This window comes from Rhopalosiphum padi, chromosome 2 (genome assembly GCF_020882245.1).
Source record: "Rhopalosiphum padi isolate XX-2018 chromosome 2, ASM2088224v1, whole genome shotgun sequence".
Taxonomy (NCBI): domain Eukaryota; kingdom Metazoa; phylum Arthropoda; class Insecta; order Hemiptera; family Aphididae; genus Rhopalosiphum; species Rhopalosiphum padi.
The window spans coordinates 77,712,658-77,734,988 of NC_083598.1; the positions used below are offsets into that span (position 1 = coordinate 77,712,658).

Genomic DNA, 22,331 nt, shown 5'->3' on the forward strand with positions numbered 1-22,331 from the left:
TTAAAGCCTTATTTTGAACCAATGATAGATGTTTAACAGTATAATTAATTTACTTACATACAGGATAGATAATTTAACATAAACATACAATTATTTAGTATTGATTTCTGATGATTTAAATTTATAGGTAGGTATTCGTATTCATCACAATGAAGTGGGTATATATCTAGACTTGAAATAGAGTTGGAAAATAGATGTTAAAAGATTTATTCAAATTTTGTACAGTTTAAATAAATGAGTTAATAGTAGAATTTAATTGTAAACAAATTGTACAAAAACATTAAAAACATAATATGACGTCATATAAATTATGTTAAATTTAAATGTTTAAATACAAATACAAATATTATAAATTATTCAAATAGTACCAACTTAATTTAAATAATGTATACTTTAATAACTAAATAAATAAATACAATTATATTATTTTAATAGTTATTTGGTAGTTGGTATCTTAATTTCCAATCAATGAAAATTATGAAAAAAATATAAAATCAAATAATATTGTATGGTTTGTAGAACAACATATGTGCTTATAATGTTTATTTTTATTTTAGTTCTATATTCACCGACTGCAGTGCATCAATACACCACTGTGGATAATTCTTATCTGGATACATATTTATCATAAATTCCTGAACAAATTCTGGAAATTTGTTTACCTTAATGCTTTCTCTAATGCCCTTCATCAACTGCATTTGATAATTAAGATTATGCACTGATAATAAATTGCAGGAAACAGCTTCAGTAGCAACAATCTGATGTATATATGCTCGAGTATACGTCTTACAAGTAGAACAGATACAATTTTTTTCAATCGGTCCAAAATCCATTTGGAACTTTTTTTGTCTTAAACTAATCTGACCATTTGAAGTTAATGCACAACCAAAACGAGCTGTTCTTGTCGGAAATACACAGTCAAACATGTCTGCTCCTAAAGCACAACAAATTACTAAATCAACTGCAAATCCAACTCCCATCACATACTTAGGTTTATCTTCGGGTAACATTTGAGTAGATAGAAGAACCATTTTCCAAAAATCTTCTTTGGCTTCCCCGCCACTAAGACCACCTATAGCATAACCATTTACTATTCTTTCTAAATGTAAACTGGCACTTAACTTTCTTAAATGTTCAATAAGACCTCCTTGGACAATTGGAAATATATTTTGTTCATTAGGTCTTTCATGAGCACTTAAACAACGATCTAACCAGCGTGTTGTTCTATACGTAGCTTCTTCCATTCTTTCATTGTCTTTTGAAGTAGTTGGTACAACATCATCTAACTGCATCATTATATCTGCACCAATAGCATTTTGTATTTGAATAGACTTCTCAGGAGTTAACAAGCTTTTTGTACCGTCATAAGGTGATTCAAAATTAACACCTTGTTCATTAATATCAGCCATATGTAACAATGAAACCATTTGAAAGCCCCCAGAATCAGTAAGTAGAGCACGTTTCCAACCCATAAAATTATGAAGTCCTTTGGCTTTTTTTAATAATTCAACTCCAGGACGTAATCCCAAATGATATGTGTTTCCTAGAATAATTTGACAATTAATGTCTTCCAGCTGTTCTGGTAAAACAGATTTAACAGATCCTTTGGTACCAACAGGCATAAACACTGGTGTTTCCACTGTATAATGTGGTAATTTCATTAAACTAGTACGAGCTCTCGAAGTATTGCAGGTGGCAATCACATCAAATTTCAAAGGTTTTTCCATCTCCGGTTTTTTTTTTAAATAAGTTTTGATTTGAACTTATTCAAATAATTTCCTGAAAGAAAAAAATATATAAATAAAATACACATTATTTATAATTTTAGCTTTAAAATATTGTGATTGGTATGAAAGATATCTTTTACATATAATTATTTTTGTAAACACGTGTCATTTTAATATATTAATAAAAAATGCATTATAACTTTAATATGAATAAGTATTTATAACATAAAAATTGAAAAACAGCTAGGCATAATATAACAGTGCTGAAAATAGTTAACATTAAATATTTAGAACTATCTACAGGAAGTTATTTTGATAATAAAATCAAGAAAAACAGTGTATTAACGAATATTTTAAATGTTAAAAATTATTTTTTAGTGTATTAATGTATTATTGTAAAAATAAAATAATACACTAATTATTATAAATTTAAGCATATACACCTCGGAACTCTGAAGTATTTCAAATATAATTTCTAAACTTAATGAAGTAGTATAGCAAGATTAATTTGATTGTACAAAATAGAATTCTAGATTAAATTTCATAAAAACATATATTTTTGAATTGATTTTAAAATTTGAAAACTACATAAATTAATATGCTGTTATAAATAGTAAAATTGTTATTTATTTTATTCCAAAGATCCAAATAAGACATTATAATTGATTGTCTACTCATATACACATAGCAGAGGTTCCCAACCTTTTTTGAATCACAGCACCCTTAGTCATTTTCTAAAAATCCGAAGCACCCTATGCCTTATGCCCTATAAACTAAAAATATATTTTAAATAATTTTGCGACACCCTGGTTGGGAATCTCTGACACAAGGATTCAAATACTAAATAATTAAACACAGTGATAGGTACTTTTTAATGAGACTCATAAAACCGTATTTACCAAAAATCTGTAACTATTTATATTTGCATTTATATTAAAAATAAACATTTAAGATTATTATAATTAATTCTATACTTAAACTAGAATATAATTAATAAGTTACTCACATATGTAAATAAAAGTGTGTTAGTCAATCAATACCTATAGAAAACATTCAGTTATAAAATGATTTCATCAAATCCAGTACCTATAATACAATCAACATGTTAAATATAGTATTGTACAAATGAAAAGTAAAAAATTAAAAAAAATATATTTTAAACGTATTATTTTGTTTACTATTTTTTCCGGTTGTATAACATTAGATGACAATAACAACAAACAGCTAAAGCTTCAAGCAAAAAACAAAATAATTATTAATTGTTATATTCTATGATATTGTGCTTATCTCTTATCATTAAACAACAATATCGATTAAAGTTATCAGTGTCCGGCAACTTACCGGTAACCGCGCATGGAAACCACGTGCAAAGTAACCGGTTTTGGACTTCTGTGTTATTGGGTTAAATACATATTATAACCACAAAACAATTATTCTGTGTTATTACTATGTTTAATATTTATATTTATGTAGCCCATAGAGTAATTACTATGATGTAGCCTAAGGGCTGAAGAGTAAGGACTCCAAGGTCAATTAAAATACTCTATATATACAGAGTAATTCTTTTATTATGAACCACTCATTATTTCAAAAAGTATTCATGTTTTAAAAATATTTAAAAATATAATTTTTTAATAAAAACGTTTTTTTTAACAACTTGAAACTATATACCTAAAATAATGTTTTCAAAAACATGAATACTTTTTGAATTAATGAGGTGTTCATGATAAAAGAATCACTCTGTATATATCATAATATTGACTTCTCGTACAAAGTATAGTCAATTAGACGTATCACGTATACCTTAAATCATATATATATGAACTAAGATAAATTAATAAATTGTTTATAATATCACGATGTTAAGATTTGGTTTCTTGACGTTAATTGAACGAATATCTTATTAAATCGATATTACACTGTATAAAAATAAATAAATTATTAAATATTTTATTGTATCATAATAAACAATTATTATAGTATAATAGCTGATCAGTGATCACTAAATATACGGGTACTGGAACTAAGCAAGTATCGCTAGTAAATCTTCTATTCTTTTCCCTCAATTTTCAAAAAACTTATAATATGTATTATAAGTACTTAACGTAATTTTCCCGAAGCTAAAAGACAATATCGTATAATATATGAGGTTGGCCCAAGACTCTTCCCTTAAGGCTCTCTATTGTTCTATTGTACGGCCTATACTTGAGTATGGTGCCATTATTTGGGACCCTCGTACTGCTGTTAATGCTTGTCAGCTAGAAAGGGTTCAGCGAAGGTTTTTCCATTTTGGCCAGCTACTTACTAGGCATTATTTGTCCACCTCATGATTACTCTCCTTGTTGCCGCTAATCTTGGTTTAGTTGCTTTAGCTGATCGCCGACGTTATTTTGGCAGTATAAAGAAATTAATTTCGGGGGAGGAGGGGTTAAAAAAATGTCCATTCTTAAATTCCAATTAATTATACAATTAAAATCAATGCCCGTACCGACCATACATTTCAGGGGGGTTTGAACCCCTAAACTCCCCTATATATGCCATTATATTTTGGTAATACATTTTTAAAAGACGTACTGACTGCAGGTGTTATAGATTCTCCTTCTTTACTTTCCCTAGTTACATTTAAAGTTTCAGTAGTTCCATAACGATCCTCCCGCTCTACTGCTATATTTCACATACCCTTTAATGCCACCAACTACATGAAAAATGAACCTATAAGACGTTTAATGTCGCATGCCAACACGGACCCCACCTTTAACTTTCTTAATTTTTAATTGTACACACACTTAAAATGTATTTCTATTGTTTTTATATTTAATATCATCGTATAATAATAATTGTAATTTTTTTTGCTGTATATCAGCTAGCTCTATTTAATTTTATAAAGAGCTCAGCCCGTATAATTCATAATAAATAAATAAATATTGTAGTGGGCTATCTTCACAAGATCTATCTGCTACGACCGTCTATACTGTGCTCTATTTATTATTAACTATGTGTAGTATTGTAGTCTATAAATAACGTATTGACATTTGACATGCATGCCATTTTTGCACCCTTTTCGTTTCCGATTCGTGGAGTCCGGTTCCAATAGTTTATGCCATCATGAATTTATGCTATAAATTTCGTATAATAAGAATGTATGGTATATTGATCTAGAACAAAGCTATGCATATAGTTTTAGATAATATAGATATAATATGTTTTATACAAAAAAATGTTGATTTCATCATTGTACTTCAGAGATGTACCCAAAGCCCAAAGGGATGCCAAGTTCACCACTAGCCCTTAGATTTGCAATTTTAATAAAAACGTTTATGTTTTCAGTTTTTTACCATTAAAATGAAGACTATCGTTAATAAAAAAAATATATAAAAATAAAATTATAAAAATTATAAATTTTTAAATATTTATAATTCATAACATATATTTTAAAATTTCAAAAAACTTACGTGAGAACTTTAAAATTTTAGATATTATTCTCCCTTTTAAATTTAATTAAATATTCCGAAAGCATATATAGCTAATTAACCATAGTAACCATTTTTGCGTGGATAAGACTGAGAGAAAATCATAATTCATAATATGCTAATAAACAATAAACGACTTCCAATTAATTTAATTCAAGTTGGAATACCTGCACGAATACATTACTCCTATTTAGATTCTAAGCCCTAATGTTGGATGTATTTCCAGATACAATAACTCAATGTTATTACTTATTAGGTATAACAATAAATCATTTAAACAGTTATTAAATAAATACGTATAGGTAATTTAATTTATAGTAATTTAATAATATTATGTTTGCTATTAAAATAATGGTGAATGGTGACTAGGTGGGGCTTTGAATATATTAAAAAGTCAAAAAAAGTTTGCATTCGGTGGCTTTTTGCCTACATACAAAATGATAATATCTTTTTAATTAATATCTGTTGGTTACGAAGTAAACTATAGGAAGGTGCTTATTACTTGTACATTATAATACCTATGATTATGTACTGTGAAGACAAAAAAAAATAAACGGTGGAAGTCACTGTGCTTTTAGTAATCTAGTAGGTAGGTTTGATAAGCCATTGTAGATAATGAAAAATAATTTTGAGCGAAGGTAGACGCAGACTATTAGATATGATATATTATTATAGTAATTTAAAATAGCTCAGAATTAATTTAAATATTTTGAAAATTTTACTGTGTAAATGTGTAATGGTTAATAAACGCATTGGTGAAAAATTCTAAGTCCAGTTTTATTTTCATATGGTTCAATTTCAAATTTTTAATAATATTAAGCATTAAGGTATATTATATCTACTTTATATTGCCAAGTGGTAAGTTTACATGGTTTACTTTTGAATTTTTGATAATAATCAATAGGAAATCATTAAAATTGAAAATACATAAGTTATAATCAACGAAGTTCTGTTCAACCACAAATATATAAAAATACTTTATTTTTATTTATCTGTGTGTTCAACAGACTTCAAACAGTTCAAACTATTGTACAGTGAGAGCATGATTATTGATTAAAGTATATCTTTTAATCTTTAATCATGACTGAGAGTGAGGATGATCATGATTGTGATTCATCGAAAAATGATCACCAAAGACCACGAATTAAGATTTACCTATTAAGTAAATTAAGGTATATGGTATATCTTAATTCGTGCCAAAGACCAAAAGTGAATAATAATTAACAATTCTGTGCTAAATAGGATCACAGAATATATAAATTTATATATTCGTTGCCTCATTGGTATTTTGGTAATAGAGCCATGTAAACGCAGTTAGTTTGGTAGATTATTTTATGTTTTATGTTTTCTTGAAGTGCGCACACTGATTCTTATCATGTACTCTTTGCTTATTATTATTTCTTAACGATAACTTTAATTGTATTTTGTAAATTCAGGGTATTCGGCGGCATTATTAAAATATTATATTAATTCCTAAGTTGACAAACATTGAGTTTTTTTCTCAATAACATCAGTGATTTGTAGTTTTTATATTTTGGATCGAATTATTTAATTTCGAAAACCGGTAATTAACTGTTGTTAAAATTGAACGAATTTAATTATGTCGCCAAAGTGAGTATAAGACGTTATATATTATTTATGTACTAAATGTATATCTGTCTATATAACAATAGAATGAGATATTTGATCTAACTTTAAGTTGTTTTTTTTTTTTGAAGGGGGGATGGATAGCATTATTTAAAGTAGTTTTTCATATGTCCACACTCCGATTTCTTTTTCTAACGTCCATAAATATGGGGCTTTTAAAAATTCTATAGGATTGAAGCCATGAAGCCCCCAAGAATGATACCTCATACATGTAACATACTATTGACATAACTACATTTTATTTGTTTGTATTGAAGAAAAAGACGTGGAGGGTCACGAGGTCGTGGTAGAGGTATAGCGAAAAGAAGAGGTCCAAAGCCGCGTCAACCTTTGTCTCCAGATACTCCTACTGCAGATGATACTGATGCTGAAGGTACATCCACAGATGGTAATGTGTCGTTCAAACAGGCCATGTCACCTCCACAGTCACCAATCAGAAAAAAACATGCTGATTACAGTGAAGAAAGAGAGCTGTCATTACCTCGATTAAAACCTACTGTCATTCCAGAAAATTCTACATTCCTATCAAGTAAAAATATACTTAGAGAATTGTTTGTATTCTTATAGGTATTTAAAGAGTTTTTTTGTTTTAGTGCTGGACCGTGATAACAAATCTGACTATATAATGACAGATGATGAATTGGACCATATTCAATGGGATCTCGAAGCAATGCTAACCAATGTAATTGTACGCAGAAATACAATAAGAGATGAGCTAAGCACTTTTGCATCAATGCAGTTTGCTCGTTCTCTACATAGGATGGCTAAAAACCCTAAACTTCCTACAATCGTAAGTATTTCTGTTGTGAAAAGTATGTTTCTTTAATACTATTGTACAAATAAACATATCCAATGTTTTTTTATTATTAGTTATTACTAATAGGCTTTTTTGCACAATGCTCAAGCAACATATAAAGTTTGCAATATATTAGGATATTAACTCAATAGATATATAGTAATTAATAGTATAGTAACAGTAACATATAAAAAATTAAAATATATAAAACATTTTTTTTCGTGTATATCATGAATATTTTTATGTGAGAAATACATGAAATCGTGATGCCAATAATCTATGTCTAGAAAAAACAAATTTTACTAATGTTTTGTATATTAATTTTTACAGAGACCAAGAGCTGCTGCAGAAATATCACCAGTGAATGAATGTCGTAAGATGAAGGTTGAATTTGATCCTACTAGCAAAGTAATTATAACATATTTTTTATTTAAATTTCTACTCTTTATCAATATTAAAGTAAACTGCTCAGGCTAATGTACTCTTCACGGGAACACAAGTATGTCATTATCTAAGAAATATGGTGTGTGTCTCACACTTATACACTAATTATTTAATGAGATACAGGCGTTTGAAAATATGCATGTGACGTCATAGAGCCGAAATCGGAACAGCAGCGTAGTTTTACATGAAAAAGTATCTAGATTAACACAGCGATTTCAATCTTTAAATATAATATTTTTAAATTTATTTTTATGTAACCTTAAATGTTTTTTTTGTTTTTATGACACTGGTGTGGTAATAATTTTAATATACTTTCTAGTTTTTTTATAGTAGATAAAACTATTATAGTCAATTTTGTAAAATTTGGTTTGCGCGGCAATATAACGCGAGTTGCAAACTCAATAATTTTACTAAATTATAATTTATAATATGTATGCAACAACTAGGTATATTTATTTTTAAATCACACCATTGTCTTAAGCACATAAATATACTTAGGATTATAAAAAATATATATATATTTATTGTATAAATCAAAATACTTTTACAAGTAAAACATAGGCGGCTGCTCAGTCATCGGCTCTATGACTTCACGTGGCTATTCATCAACTCTCATTATCTCGTTGAATAATCATTTTTTTAACTTCAGATTTTTACAAAACATTTTTCATTGTGTTAATTACAACAATACACCAATAAACTTAAAATTTAAAAAAAAATTAGTGTTGTGATGTCCCTTAAGAGTGAACTGCTAATACAGTACAGTAAAACCTCTTTATAACAGAATAGCTTGGGACCAACACATTTTTTCGTTATTAAAAGGTAGAAAAAAATAAAGTTTCAAGAATGTACATATGTGTTAAAAATTATATTTTAGGAAAATATTTTTTACAATGTAAATTTATACTTGAACATTACAATATATGAATTAACATTTAACATTTAAAATTTAGTGATGGGAACTATCGAACTATTCGATAGTAGTTCACTATTTGAACTATTCGATAGTCATCTATAACCTATTCGAATATGAAAACTATTTGAATAGTTTATCGAATAGTTAAATCGTTTTGTGTATAATACATAAAAAAAAAATAAATAAAAGTCACTTTCAATAACAAAACAATATTTTATGTTTCATAAGACAATTTACTTGTTATCGTATTATAAATTATAAAAGTAATCGGCAAAAATGCTGAAATTTACAATAACGATTACATTCTTTCATTATCTACTTTTAATATCGCAATAATACCGTTATTATTGATATTGAATATATTCATTTTATTATCGACGTAATTTCTAACAAAAATTTTGTTTTTTTTTAACTCTCTATTACGAAAACTCTCTTTAACGTAAGAAATCTCTTAGTCCCTTCAGATTTGTTATAAAGAGTTTTCACTGTATATTATATTATTAGATTATTTTTTATTTAAATAGTTATTTAATTTTAATTTATTTATTTTAGGAACTACCACCAAGCAAAACTGAATCAGCAAATAAATTTTGGTTACTGGTTGAACCATATTTATCGCATGTAAAAAAAGAAGATCTCAAAGTAAGAATATATTAACAATTTTTTTTTTTTTAATTATTTAATTTGAATGAAACTTTTCAGTGGTTAGATGACCTAGTTAAATCGTATAGCCCTAGTAAAAAATTATATGAAATACCACCCTTGGGTGAACATTATGCAAAGAATTGGGCTAAAGAAGAGCTAGAAATGCAAAAACATCAGTCATCATGTTCTCCACGTCCGCCTAAAAAACTTAAATTTGCTGAACGTATACCCCCTGATGTTGTAGAATTAGTGGAAAAAGCTAATGCTGCTATGTAAGTTGAATTTTAAATATTTAATTGTAAGTATGTATAAAGAATATAGTAGCTTACATTTTGTGCAAAATTACTTAAGTAAATACATGAAAAATATTATTTATTGTACATAAGAATATAGTATTCAAATTCCAAACTGCAACGATCATTGTTTACGGAAAACTACTATATATTATTAAATATTATGTGTTTTTAACTCTCGCCAATGGTGCTAAGTCATTAAGGCACTAATTTTAATGTATCAGTAATTGTAGTTTTTGTAAATCAAATATTGATAAATATTTCAATTTACTAAATATAGCAAAAATAAATAAAAATAATTTAAGTTTTAAAAACTATATTCCTACAATCAAAATTTAAGTCTAAAATTATCTCCGTTATATAACAAAGTGTTTAAATAATTATACTTAAAAGTTATCAAGTTAGTATTATAGTATTAACTTAATTAATGCTTAATCGCAAAATTTTAAATGTAATATGTATAAAAAACAAGTTAGCTATATTCTTCTTTTACACTAACATAGTTAATTTATTAAATTAAATTAAATTAAAAGCAATAAAACTTTTTTATTCTCTTTTATTTATGAATTGTTATTTTAAAAATCTTTTATATCAAACTATAGTTTTCTCACATACACTCATAAAATAATATTATTTAATTATTATAGACATGATGGTAATGTATACACGCCAGTTTATCAAAGAGTTATCACAGCTCTTTTAGATCATTCAAATTTGTCTACAGAGGATTCTGAAGATATGTTCGCAGAATTTGAAGGTGAATTATTTACATAAATACTCACTCATAAAAATAATTTATAATAATTTTTAAACTTATTTTAAGATGACGAAAAACCACAAGAAATGAGCAATGTTTGTAAAGAATTTTATGCAGAACAAAGTGTCAAGAAACAATTGAATAAATTGGGACTCATTGGTCGTAATTCTAAACCGGTACCAACACCAGAAGAATTACTACCTTCTTTGAGTATAGCTGATGAGGTATTTATCAAAATATTTTATTCAAAACATTTTGTTTTTATATTTTTATTTATGTAAACATATTACCTTAGGAAAATGATGAAGTTTTAGAAGAATTAGTCAAGTGTGATAATGCATTAGCTCAATTAAGAGAAATGAACAAAAATCATTTGACTCATTTATTGGGAAGATGCCGTAAAGATTATTATCAACAAATTATAAAAAATAAAATCGAAAAAGTAAACAATGAGGTATGTTGAATGTTTGTATCAAATATATAGATATTAAATAATGGCAATTTGTTTTGTTTTAGATTTTAAATTTTAAAACACAGCAAAATGAATCATGGTCAAAGGAAAAGAAAATTGCTCAAATGTCTGAAGAAAATGATGAATTGCATTTTTTATTAAACCAACGAAGCAATTTTCTAGGACAATTGCAGTCAGTAGCATCCGAATCCAATAATTTGAACCTAAGCCCATCTGTTTCAGATGATTCAGAATCTAGTGATGAAGACTGTGAACCATCTAATGTACATATTAAGACTGAACCATCTGAAAATGATACTAGTGTAAAAATGAACAACCTAATAAATGATGAATGTCAGGCTGAAGAACGTATTGAAGTTAATATTAAACAAGAAATTATTGATGAGAAAATGGATTTTGAAGAAGCTAATGACAATAATAAGGGTGTAGAATATGTTGAAAATGTCATTAACGAAGAAGTTCATACTGAAGAAATAGACATGACTTCACGTGAAGAAAATCAAATAGAAAAGGATAAAGAAGGCAAAATTAACCAAGAGGACCTAACAGAATTACAAACAAATGTTAAGGTCAATCCACTTGTTCAGATTAAAGAAGAAGAAAGTGGTTGTTCAGAGAAATTTACTATTGAGCGACGACGTAGGAAGTCTAAAAAACATACTTCAGAAAGCGAACAGACTTCTAAAATTGAATCAAGAAAACCAATTAAAATTAAACAGGAACCTGCTGATTATGATCTAGAATTAGATCCTTCAGAGGATATAATTGATGGTGTTAAAAGAGAACTTCGACCTCGAAAGTTAAACGAACCACATATTTATTTTGAGCCATATGACGGTTCCACAAGCGAAGGAAGTGATTTTACTGATCTGTCAGATTAATTTTAATACCAAGCATGCAACAAGTTGCACATTAACAACTTCAGTATAGCAAAGGTCTCACTATTTATAATATAAAAAAAAAGTTTAGTTTGATTAATTTTTTCATCTTAACAATATGTACTCAATTTTATTGTATCAGAGTATAAGATTAGTTATGTAATTTAAAGTAATAAGAGATTTTAATGTAATATTTTACTTTCATTTTTAACCCCATATCATACTGACACATAGATTGTTATGTCTAGTATCAGACATATATGGTCTGTCAAGTGCATTACCCATTAATCATAATTCATATTTATGTTTATTTTTTGTAGTTTTTAAAATTACAAATAGCCAAATACTATAAAATTGTATTTATGTAGCCATTAACAAAAGTATTTATTATTAAATGTAAGTAAATACTTATGATGTTAAATTTAAGTTTAAAATGTATTAATAATCCATTTATATTTTAAATTTTGATCCTGTTTTTATCTTGCATTTAATTTATATACTTAATACTTAATTAGCACTATGCTAATTCATTTTTTTAAAGAAACATATGTTTTTGTCTTGTTATAAATCAAGTTTAAATAATTTATACAAAATGGTGTAAAAAATAAATTATTTTAAAACAATAATTTATAATAATTATTATTATATTATAAGTAGCTCACTACTATGCCTACACTAGTCAAGTTCAGGAATGTACTAGGATATGGCCGTATTTTGTTGGCAAGTGGTCAGGGATCACTTGCCCATCACCCCTCATTAATTTGACTATCTGTATGCCTGTCAAATAATCTAGTTGTGCCCCTGTGCACATAAATTATTCAATAAGGACATTTCTTAAATTAAATATGGCATGTAAATAAACTTAAAGTTCAGTGTGTATCTAAAGCATAAGACTTGTTTTATGAATCATAGTTTAATGAAGTATAATATTTATACTCAACTTTAGACATTCAAAAGATATAAAATTATATTAAATGCAACCTTAAAACCCACCCACAAATATCTTCAACATACATTTTAGAATAAATATACACTAAAGTGGATATCGCTCTGCTGTATAGTAGAGATGGAAAGTAGGTCAGTATAACGGATGTGTTAAATTTGAATGCAATGACAGGTATACGTATTATTTCATACATTATACATATTTATACCTTATTTTTTCAGGGTTTTTCCTGACTGACTACAGCCCCTCTTTGAAAAGTAAAATTCATTTAGTTGGGTTTTTTTTGGTGGGGGGTCAAAAGTAAAAAATTTCCAGAAGTTTTCAAAAGCGTCGGGAAAAACCCTGAAAAAATAACGGAAAAACGGGAGATTTACGCATAACCATTTTTCGACAAAATCGATTTTTTTATTTTGCTGTAACTCAAAAACGAATCATTGTAAATACTTGAATTTTTCACCAAATGTTTATATTATGGTTATCTATTTGCGATTAAATTTTCAAAATATTTTGACCTTTTTTAAGCTACTTATAGACAATTGAAATTTTCGACTTTTCTAAGTTTTTTTTCTTAAAATGCCGATAAAAAAAATTTTGCTATCCAAAAAATCTTTAAAATTTAATACAAGGTTTATTATAAGTTGAACTTATCGTAGTAAAAAAAAAATCAAAAACCGTTAGTCAAAATTTTTGTTTATAAGCATTTAAAGTTCAAATGTTTGCAAAATATATCGAAATTACGAAAATTTGTAAGGAATTTTGAAGTTGAAAATTCGTAAGATTTTTGTGAGTTATATCTAAACCTAAGGTTAAATCCCAATACAAGGTTATCCATAAGTTTTGCTTCAAGTAACTGTAAAAAAAAATTCCAGCGTCAATATAGAAAACATTTTATGAGCGTATGAAATTTATTTTTTTACGAAATCAAGTAAAAAAACGATATATTACAATTTAAATATAGGTAATAAATTATTACTATTACTAATAATGTAATAGGTATATTTTACTAATAACAACACGGATTACGGAGCGAGGGGTCCCGCGGCACGCGAATCACCGGCCGTGGGCAACCACCGCGCAGACCGCAACGTGAACTTCGATAACGCGTTGTATACACCCCACACCACCGCCCACCCACAAACCTATATGACACAATCATCACTGATACCGTATGACGACTATGACGAGGTACACACAGTGAGATACTCGCTGCCGGAGTTCCACCGAACGACACCCGAGGACCCGGTACGGTTTATACATAAGGCCGAATCGACTTTGTATAAAACGCATATAGATAGGACGGGCTGGACAAACATTATCGAACCTCAGCTAAAGGGTGCAGCCAGTACCTGGTGGAACACCGTCAGGATACAGGACTACACCTGGGACGAGTTCCGTGTGGACTTTTTACAAAAGTTCAACATGGACATACAGTCCCGGCTGCAGACGGAGATAGTGTCCGTCCGGCAATCACCAACGCAGTCGCTTACGGAGTTTTTTACAATAAAAAAACCAACTCGCGCGCCGCATCAACAACGGGCATGTCCCGGTGCTAGCTGAACCACAGCTAGTACATACGATAGTCGGATTAACGCACAGTGAATACCGTACGCATATACGACTGCAACGCCCCAACACATTTGCGGACCTCCGCCAAATCGCGGCAATTATGGACACACAGGCACGTAGCTAAGGGGGGGCCAGGGTGTGCCTGGCCCACCCTATTATGTGTCCGGCCGTAGGCCGGCCCATCCAAAGTATTCAGAGGGGCCCATTATTATACAGTGGCTATTAATTTTAATGGAATTTTTAATATTGTCTAAATATTGCACAAATAAAACCAAATATATCGGGTTTTAATTAGAATCTAAAATAAGTTACGTAACTAAATTCAATCCATGTCCATTTCTGGAATAAAATTTGTATATTGTATTGCATTTAAATTCTGTTGCTACCAAGAATCGGTGATAATTTATTTTTATAAGTCATAATATCGTCAACGATTGATTAGGAAATAATTGCTATTTAAAGCCTAATACTGTATAGTGTATACTAGTATACTAGCATGTGAAAGGACTTTTTCATGTCTAAGAAGATTAAAAAATTATATGCGAAATTGTATGTCAAATGACCGACTCGTCAGTTTGTCAAGTATTTGTATAGAAAAAAAAATTGCCAAAAGTTTGGACCTAGATGAATTTGTTAATAGATTCTCTATTAAACATAAAAATAGAAAAATACTGTTATATTAGAACATAAATTATATTAATTGTATTTAATTTAAAGATTATGTCTATATATTGAATATTTGAATTTTATTATTATTAATTATTATGATTATTAAAAGCATTATTTGTATTTGATTTATATTTATGTATTTTTATCAATTTTTTTTTTTTTATTACACTTATTAATAATTAGCATAATGATAAACTATGGTATTATTAGGTTATATACTTATATATTTATAGTAATGATATTCTAATAACTACCTCATTATAATATAAAAAGGTAGGGGGCCCATCTAACATTGGCCCACCTAGTGAATATTTTCTGACTACGTGCCTGTGGACACACCAGATCACCCGCCCACACAATCGTTGACGAAACCGGAACGCGACAAAGGCGGACGCCGGACAGTCACGCGCACCGCGCCCACCACACACACCGCGAATATGGGACGGTACCGCGGGAAGGCCGCTACCGCGCGACCCGTGCCGGTACTGTGGAGGGCCGCACTGGAACAGTGACTGCCCCGCAAACGCGCCGGCTTCGGGAAACGCCAGGTGAGTCGGCGGACCATAGGCGGATATCTAGTCACATCCATGGGGGGGCTTAAATTTTTTAATATATCCATTAGCGTTAACATATTATTAGACACATCAATCTGCAAGTTAGTGGCTCTCCTACTTTATTCTAGCTGAGGCGCCAAATATGTATAGGTTATATGAACATAAAAAAATAAATATTTAAAGCTATTAAATTTGTTTTTATTTTAATGTTATTAATCTATTTTTTTTGCAAATATATCAATAACAATATCGGTATTAATACATTTTTTTTTCTTGCTTTACGCGCCATTTAGGCGCTTCACAGCTTCTACCAAAGTTCTCCAAACTTCTCGATCCTTTGCATCCTCAATACTAGCTCCATTGCTTAAACTCTTCAGGTCGTCCTTTACTCGGTCCAACCACCGTTGTCTTGGCCTTCCTACAGGTCGTTTTTTATTTGGTTTGTTGATGAGTACCTGTCTTATCAATCCACTCTCTGCACGCCAAACATGGCCAGCCCACTCTAACCTTTTCGACCTTAGGAAATCTTTTAAATTGGCTGTATTAAACAGACTGTTTAAGTCAGCATTTATTAATACATTTAGTTATGTTTTTTTCAATATACAATATTGATGTGTTTTTGAACCGTTCTTGCAACATAGAAGTTCGAAGCCAAGTTTTAATTCTGCGCATTGCCGAAAAACTCCTCTCACAAGTTGAGGAACTTATTGGTATTGTCATAGCAACTTGAAATAATTTATAAAATTTAGGAAAAACATTTTTTGTTAAAACTTTTTTTATATAATTTAAAGTTATACATTCTTTTTCAGTAAATTGCATAATACAATTCTTTACCACTGCCATTTCTGACTTCAATACATCTTTAGATACACACATCAAATCCTGAAAAATATATAAAATACAGGATTACTTTTAAAAATAGAAAACTAGAGTGTAAGTAGGTAGAAATTAATTTTTATAAATGATAAATCAATACTTACTTTATAATGATAGATACCTTTTTTCTAGATTTATCAAGATAGCATCAAATACAGGAAAGAACGCATTTTTTTTAAAATAACTTTCAACAGTTTCATTAGTTTTGTCGATACTATGTTCAGCACTTGTGGTTGCAGTGACATAAAAATGTTTAAAAATTGTCGGCTCTTGTCTTTTTCTTTTACATCCTAGTTAAGTAAATATTTACTTAAAATTAAGAATTATAAATAAATATATGTATAATCAATGCTTACCTTTAGACGGTGTTTGTATTGATATGTCATTGTCTTTAGCAAAGGTTTCTATTTCACACCAAAGTTGAGAAAAATATTCTGTTGTTCTTAAATTTTTAAAAGTCATCATCACACCTTGAATAATATTTTTAGATTGCCCTAAGGTTGCAGTTTTTTCTTGAAATTTGTTGGCAACAATATTAATATTAATTAATACTTTATGTAAGATAAATAAATAAACTATAAATCGTCCACTTTTTAAATTTGTTAATATTCCTAAAACAAAAAAATTGAACTTTTATTCATTAATAAATTATTACTTATTATAATATACCAATTGCTTCATTTACTCTTCTATCATCTTCATTTTCAATTTCTTCTTCTAAAGCTTGAATAATTGCTTTATAACTTGCTTTAACATACTCTATATTACGATAGCGGCAGTTCCATCTAGTATCACTGAGTCTAATCATTGAACTATTTTTTATCCCTAGATTGGTTTGAATCTCAATTAAATTTTGATTTTTTGACGGATGTGAAAAATGTATGTATAGGGATTCTAAAGTGTTGAACATATTCCTCGTTTCCTAATATTGATATAATAAGTAAAAACTAAAATCATTAATATAAAAATAGGTATATAAAAATATTCATTACAAATGTTCCAATTTCTAAAACCAACTAGAAAGCTATCTTCAAAATTGCCACTATTTCCAGTGTTAAAATTTCTACAAGCAAAGCAAAAAATAGAATCTTTCGATATACTATATTCAAGCCATTCATATGTTTTGTAATGCTTATCATTGAACGCGCGATTTTGTGTACCGAATTTAGTTAGTGGATATGACTATATCATTTAAATTAACATAATTTAAACTTAATTTACTAATATTTATACTTACTGTTAAAATTGGTCGCACAGGGCCTGTTATTAAAGTTCCTAAGTCAGAAATCACAATATTTTCAATACTTTTTTGTGCAGTTATATCAATTTCTATACCAATATCTAATTGTTCATTTTGAGATTCTTGTGTTGTCGTTGATGAGAAATTAGTAACAATTAATTTCTGTTTTTTGATATTAAAAATGTCTAACACTTTGGCCATTATAAATTAATTCGTGTTGTGTAAAGCAACACGCATAAATCATATAAAATAAAAATGATTAACATGTACAATTACAAAATATAAATAATTTATTTTGAAGTCGGAGTGTAGTCAGAACGTAATAATATCGATTTAATAATAAGTGATGTGGGAATAACGGACGAGGTAGGCCGTATCGCCACAGTGATATTGATTAGGATAACATTAACCATGGCTAAACTCTAAATATAGCCATGATATTAACGTTCATACACAGATAACAATAGTTCATGGTTTGCGGGCGGCATTCATAGATAATATATATATATATAGGACATAACAGTTTTATCAGCATTCAGTGGTAATTATGGGAACAGTTTGAAAATAAATTCTTACAAAATAATATTTTTTTTTTTTTAAATTTTGATAATTTTCTAAAATTGTATCAATATTGTATGTTGTAATTGAAGTAGAGATATTACTGATACTAGAACCTTTCAAGGGGCTTGATTACGTTATGGGGGGGAGTTAAGCCCCCCCCTCACAATATCCGCCTATTAATAGCCCCAGGACCCCCCGTAGACGAGGACCGCCTCGAGGAACGGCTAGTAGGAGTACCCACCACCCGAATCACCACCACTACTAGCACGCCGGCCGACAACCTGTTCGCCACTACGGACCCGGGCAACACCACCAGCGAGCCCACCATAACGCACGCTACGCTCGTGACGTGGCAGGCCAATGACCCCGACACGCGTGACAAAGTGGACAACGGGACACCGGACACGCCGGCGCGCAATACCAGGCAAGCCGCGGAAAAAACAACAAATATGTTTTTACCGACGGCCTCCTGCGAATAAATTTGCGCGACCACACACCCGTCATTAAACCACGTCAAAAAATACAGAACGTGATTTGGACATACCACGATCACGTCCTAGCAAACCACCCGGGCTGGAAAGAAACCTACAGGGCGATAAAACATCGCTTTTACTGGAAAGGTCAAAAGAACGACATCCGACTGTACGTCAAGTCGTGTCACATATGCGCGTGCACCAAACCACTAAACGCGCGCGCAGATGACCCAATGACCGCCAGAACACCCCGCCACCCATGGGAGGTAATCAGCATAGACCTCATGGGCCCCTACCCGTGCACGGCAGGGGAAAACAATATTTACTGGTTGCCACGGATATGTTTAGTAGGTGGATCGAGGCATACTCCCTAGGAACAGCCACTACAAAAACAATAACCGAAACGCTCGAACGAGAATTCTTTTCACGTTACGGATACCCCCGTGTGTGCCTAAGCGACAACGGCCCCCAGTTCGTAGCAAACGATATGCGCAACGCGATCGAGCGGTGGGGAACCGAGGGCTGGACAACTCCGGTATATCACCCGAGGGCCAACCCCGTCGAACGGCGCAACCAGGAAATAAAATAAGGTCTACGCGCTTTACTCACTAACGGTAACCATAACACATGGGACACCAAAATACCCCCCATATTATTTTCGATCAGGAATAGACGCAACGTCCAGACAGGATACCCCCCTCGGTACTCGACCTCGGCAGGGAAGGTAAACGATCGGGTGATTGGGCACTGAGTAGGACAACTGCCGAACCGATCGAACACAAAAATATGGACAGGGAAAAGTGTGAGAAAGACGTACTGGACATACCACCGGTAACAAGTGGCCAGACGCAAACCAAATACAAAACAGGTGACATCGTCACACTACAAAGCGCATCACCTGTCAAAAGCGTACGACAAATTTCATGCCAGTTTCGCACCAAAATGGTGGGGACCGGTAAGACTACACAAACGCGTAGGAAAAGGCGTGTTCCTCACGGATCAACAACCACCGCGCAAAATTCACGTGTCGTGTCTTAAACGCGCGACACCCGCAACACACCCACACCCCAATACCACCACAAACAGATAACGGCAGGTAACGCTAATTATTGGTTATTTTATTTTTTCATCACCCGCACACAGTCAACAACAACAACATGGACAAACGATCTGCAGCCACCACCCCCCTACAGCAAGCCGCAGAACTGCTGGAACGCAGCCAGCAGCTAACGCGGAGGCAGCCGCCCACGCGACTACGACAGCACGGGTGCGCCGGATGTCCACGGCAGAGCTACGCCGGGACCCGGTACTGTGGGCAGCCTACACCCGCGGGTGCGACGACCGCACGTCGGTCTTCCGCAAGGCGACCAACGTGGGTCCGACACCCGCGGGAACCGATAGGTCCCGGAGCCCAAGACAGCACGTACAGCCGGCTGGCACACCGCGACCGCCCCCGATGCAATCCTCGTTAAGATATTAAAATATAATATATTAATATTCTATTTACCGTAGGTACTACGTGTTATACATAAAAATAATCATCTATAGAAAATAAAAATAGGTGTTCATTCCTAATATCTACTGACCGTTAAGAATAATGAACATTCAGAGTTCAATCTTCAAACACCGCACAAGAGTTAATGGCTGCAGTCTACGAATCAATGAAATCGAATACACCAACTCACTGTTGTTATTAACGAAATCATCGGTAATCGTATATTATCATTATCGCAATACAATGATTTTAAAAGAATTTTTTCTTTATATCAATGTTTATACTTAAAAAAGTAGGTATTGTACTTAAGTAGATATAGCTAGATTTTTTCTTGTTTTTAGACTAATGCTTCTTGATGTAAATACACGGTGATTCTTTTATCATAAAACACTCATTATTTCAAAAAGTATTCATGTTTTTGAAAATATTTTTTTACATAGTTTCAAGTTGTTAAAAAGACTACGTTTTTATTAAAAAATTATATTTTTAAATATTTTTTTAAGTTTTTTACTTTTTTGAATGACAACATGAGTTTAAATTTCATATTCCAAAGCAGAATAATTTTCTGAGTATTTTGATACATAAAAATCGAATTTAGGGAGAGTAGTTTATGAGTTATATATGAGTATTGTATTTAAAGTTTAGACAAGGGGATTGGTGACAGTGGCGTGGTACGGGGTTACCCCACAAAATGTTTGTACACTACTTCGCTTGTCAAAGCTCTAAATACGTATAACTCATAAACTACTCGCCCTAAATTCGATTTTTATGTATCAAAAATCAAAATACTCAGAAAATTATTCTGCTTTGGAATATGAAATTTAAACTCTATGTTGTCGTTCAAAAAATTATATTTTTAAATATTTTTTATCATTATATTTTTTAAGTTTTTTACTTTTTTGAATGACATCATAGAGTTTAAATTTCATATTCCACAGCAGAATAATTTTCTGAGTATTTTGATTTTTGATACATAAAAATCGAATTTAGGGCGAGTAGTTTATGAGTTATACGTATTTAGAGTTTTGACAAGCGAAGTAGTGTACAAACATTTTGTGGGGTAACCCCGTACCACGCCACTGTCACCAATCCCCTTGTCTAAACTTTAAATACGTATAACTCATAAACTACTCACCCTAAATTCGATTTTTATGTATCAAAATACTCAGAAAATTATTCTGCTTTGGAATATGAAATTTAAACTCTATGTTGTCATTCAAAAAAGTAAAAACTTAAAAAAATATAATGATAAAAAATATTTAAAAATATAATTTTTTAATAAAAACGTAGTCTTTTTAACAACTTGAAACTATGTAAAAAAATATTTTCAAAAACATGAATACTTTTTGAAATAATGAATGTTTTATGATAAAAGAATCACCGTGTATTTACATCAAGAAGCATAAGTCTAAAAACAAGAAAAAATCTATTAAAGACGTATGTATGGAGTATCGCCTTGTACGGGTGTGAAACCTGGACAATAAAAATGGAAGAAAAAAGAAGACTTGAGGCGTTTGAATTAATGTGGTTCTATAGAAGGATGCTAAAGATAAGTTGGATGGACATAGTAACTAACGTAGAAGTAAGTACTGGAACTAATATCAGAAGGAAGGTTACTATGGAATAATTTTGTTGCATACTAAAATTTTAAGATAATTACATGCATGTAATAAGAATATTCAAATTCAATGGATATCATTATATATATATCATATATAATCATATATATATATATATATATATATGAACATACTTATTTATTACTTTTTTATTTAAAAATTTATGTATTATTTGTGAATATTATATTAATGCGTTTAAATATATTAAATATTTAAAGATGTATTTACTATGAAAAAATTGAAAATGTCATTAATAAAGGGAATTATAAAATTATAAATGTATAACT

General features: G+C 30.4%; 4 protein-coding genes across 5 annotated transcripts; 1 reads left to right on the forward strand and 3 right to left on the reverse strand.

The window, feature by feature from the left end:
* Positions 1 to 178: 178 nt before the first annotated feature.
* Positions 179 to 3,001, reverse strand: LOC132919464 (queuine tRNA-ribosyltransferase catalytic subunit). Of its 2 annotated transcripts, XM_060981100.1 has the most exons (3): positions 2,906 to 3,001; positions 2,734 to 2,813; positions 179 to 1,779 (listed from the first exon to the last, which is right to left on the reverse strand). In XM_060981100.1, exon 3 carries the CDS (start codon positions 1,725 to 1,727, stop codon positions 549 to 551), a length of 1,179 nt encoding a protein of 392 aa, XP_060837083.1. In that variant the 5' UTR covers positions 1,728 to 1,779; positions 2,734 to 2,813; positions 2,906 to 3,001; the 3' UTR covers positions 179 to 548. The 2 variants fall into 2 exon arrangements, with proteins under 2 accessions (XP_060837083.1, XP_060837084.1); XM_060981101.1 differs by having other exon boundaries at positions 2,734 to 2,978.
* Positions 3,002 to 6,605: 3,604 nt separating this feature from the next.
* LOC132921638 (uncharacterized) lies at positions 6,606 to 12,671 on the forward strand. Its single transcript, XM_060984773.1, has 10 exons — positions 6,606 to 6,808; positions 7,102 to 7,373; positions 7,438 to 7,634; positions 7,971 to 8,048; positions 9,553 to 9,642; positions 9,703 to 9,917; positions 10,586 to 10,695; positions 10,762 to 10,919; positions 10,991 to 11,149; positions 11,212 to 12,671. The coding sequence occupies exons 1-10, from the start codon at positions 6,798 to 6,800 to the stop codon at positions 12,046 to 12,048; spliced, it is 2,127 nt and encodes a 708-aa protein (XP_060840756.1). The 5' UTR covers positions 6,606 to 6,797; the 3' UTR covers positions 12,049 to 12,671.
* A 3,387-nt stretch (positions 12,672 to 16,058) lies between these two features.
* On the reverse strand, positions 16,059 to 16,500 carry LOC132919079 (uncharacterized). Its single transcript, XM_060980428.1, has 2 exons — positions 16,385 to 16,500; positions 16,059 to 16,332 (listed from the first exon to the last, which is right to left on the reverse strand). The coding sequence occupies exons 1-2, from the start codon at positions 16,498 to 16,500 to the stop codon at positions 16,059 to 16,061; spliced, it is 390 nt and encodes a 129-aa protein (XP_060836411.1).
* Positions 16,501 to 16,588: 88 nt separating this feature from the next.
* LOC132921085 (uncharacterized) lies at positions 16,589 to 18,336 on the reverse strand. Its single transcript, XM_060983920.1, has 5 exons — positions 17,894 to 18,336; positions 17,326 to 17,578; positions 17,013 to 17,267; positions 16,761 to 16,946; positions 16,589 to 16,662 (listed from the first exon to the last, which is right to left on the reverse strand). The coding sequence occupies exons 1-4, from the start codon at positions 18,095 to 18,097 to the stop codon at positions 16,762 to 16,764; spliced, it is 897 nt and encodes a 298-aa protein (XP_060839903.1). The 5' UTR covers positions 18,098 to 18,336; the 3' UTR covers positions 16,589 to 16,662; position 16,761.
* Between the last annotated feature and the right edge of the window lie 3,995 nt (positions 18,337 to 22,331).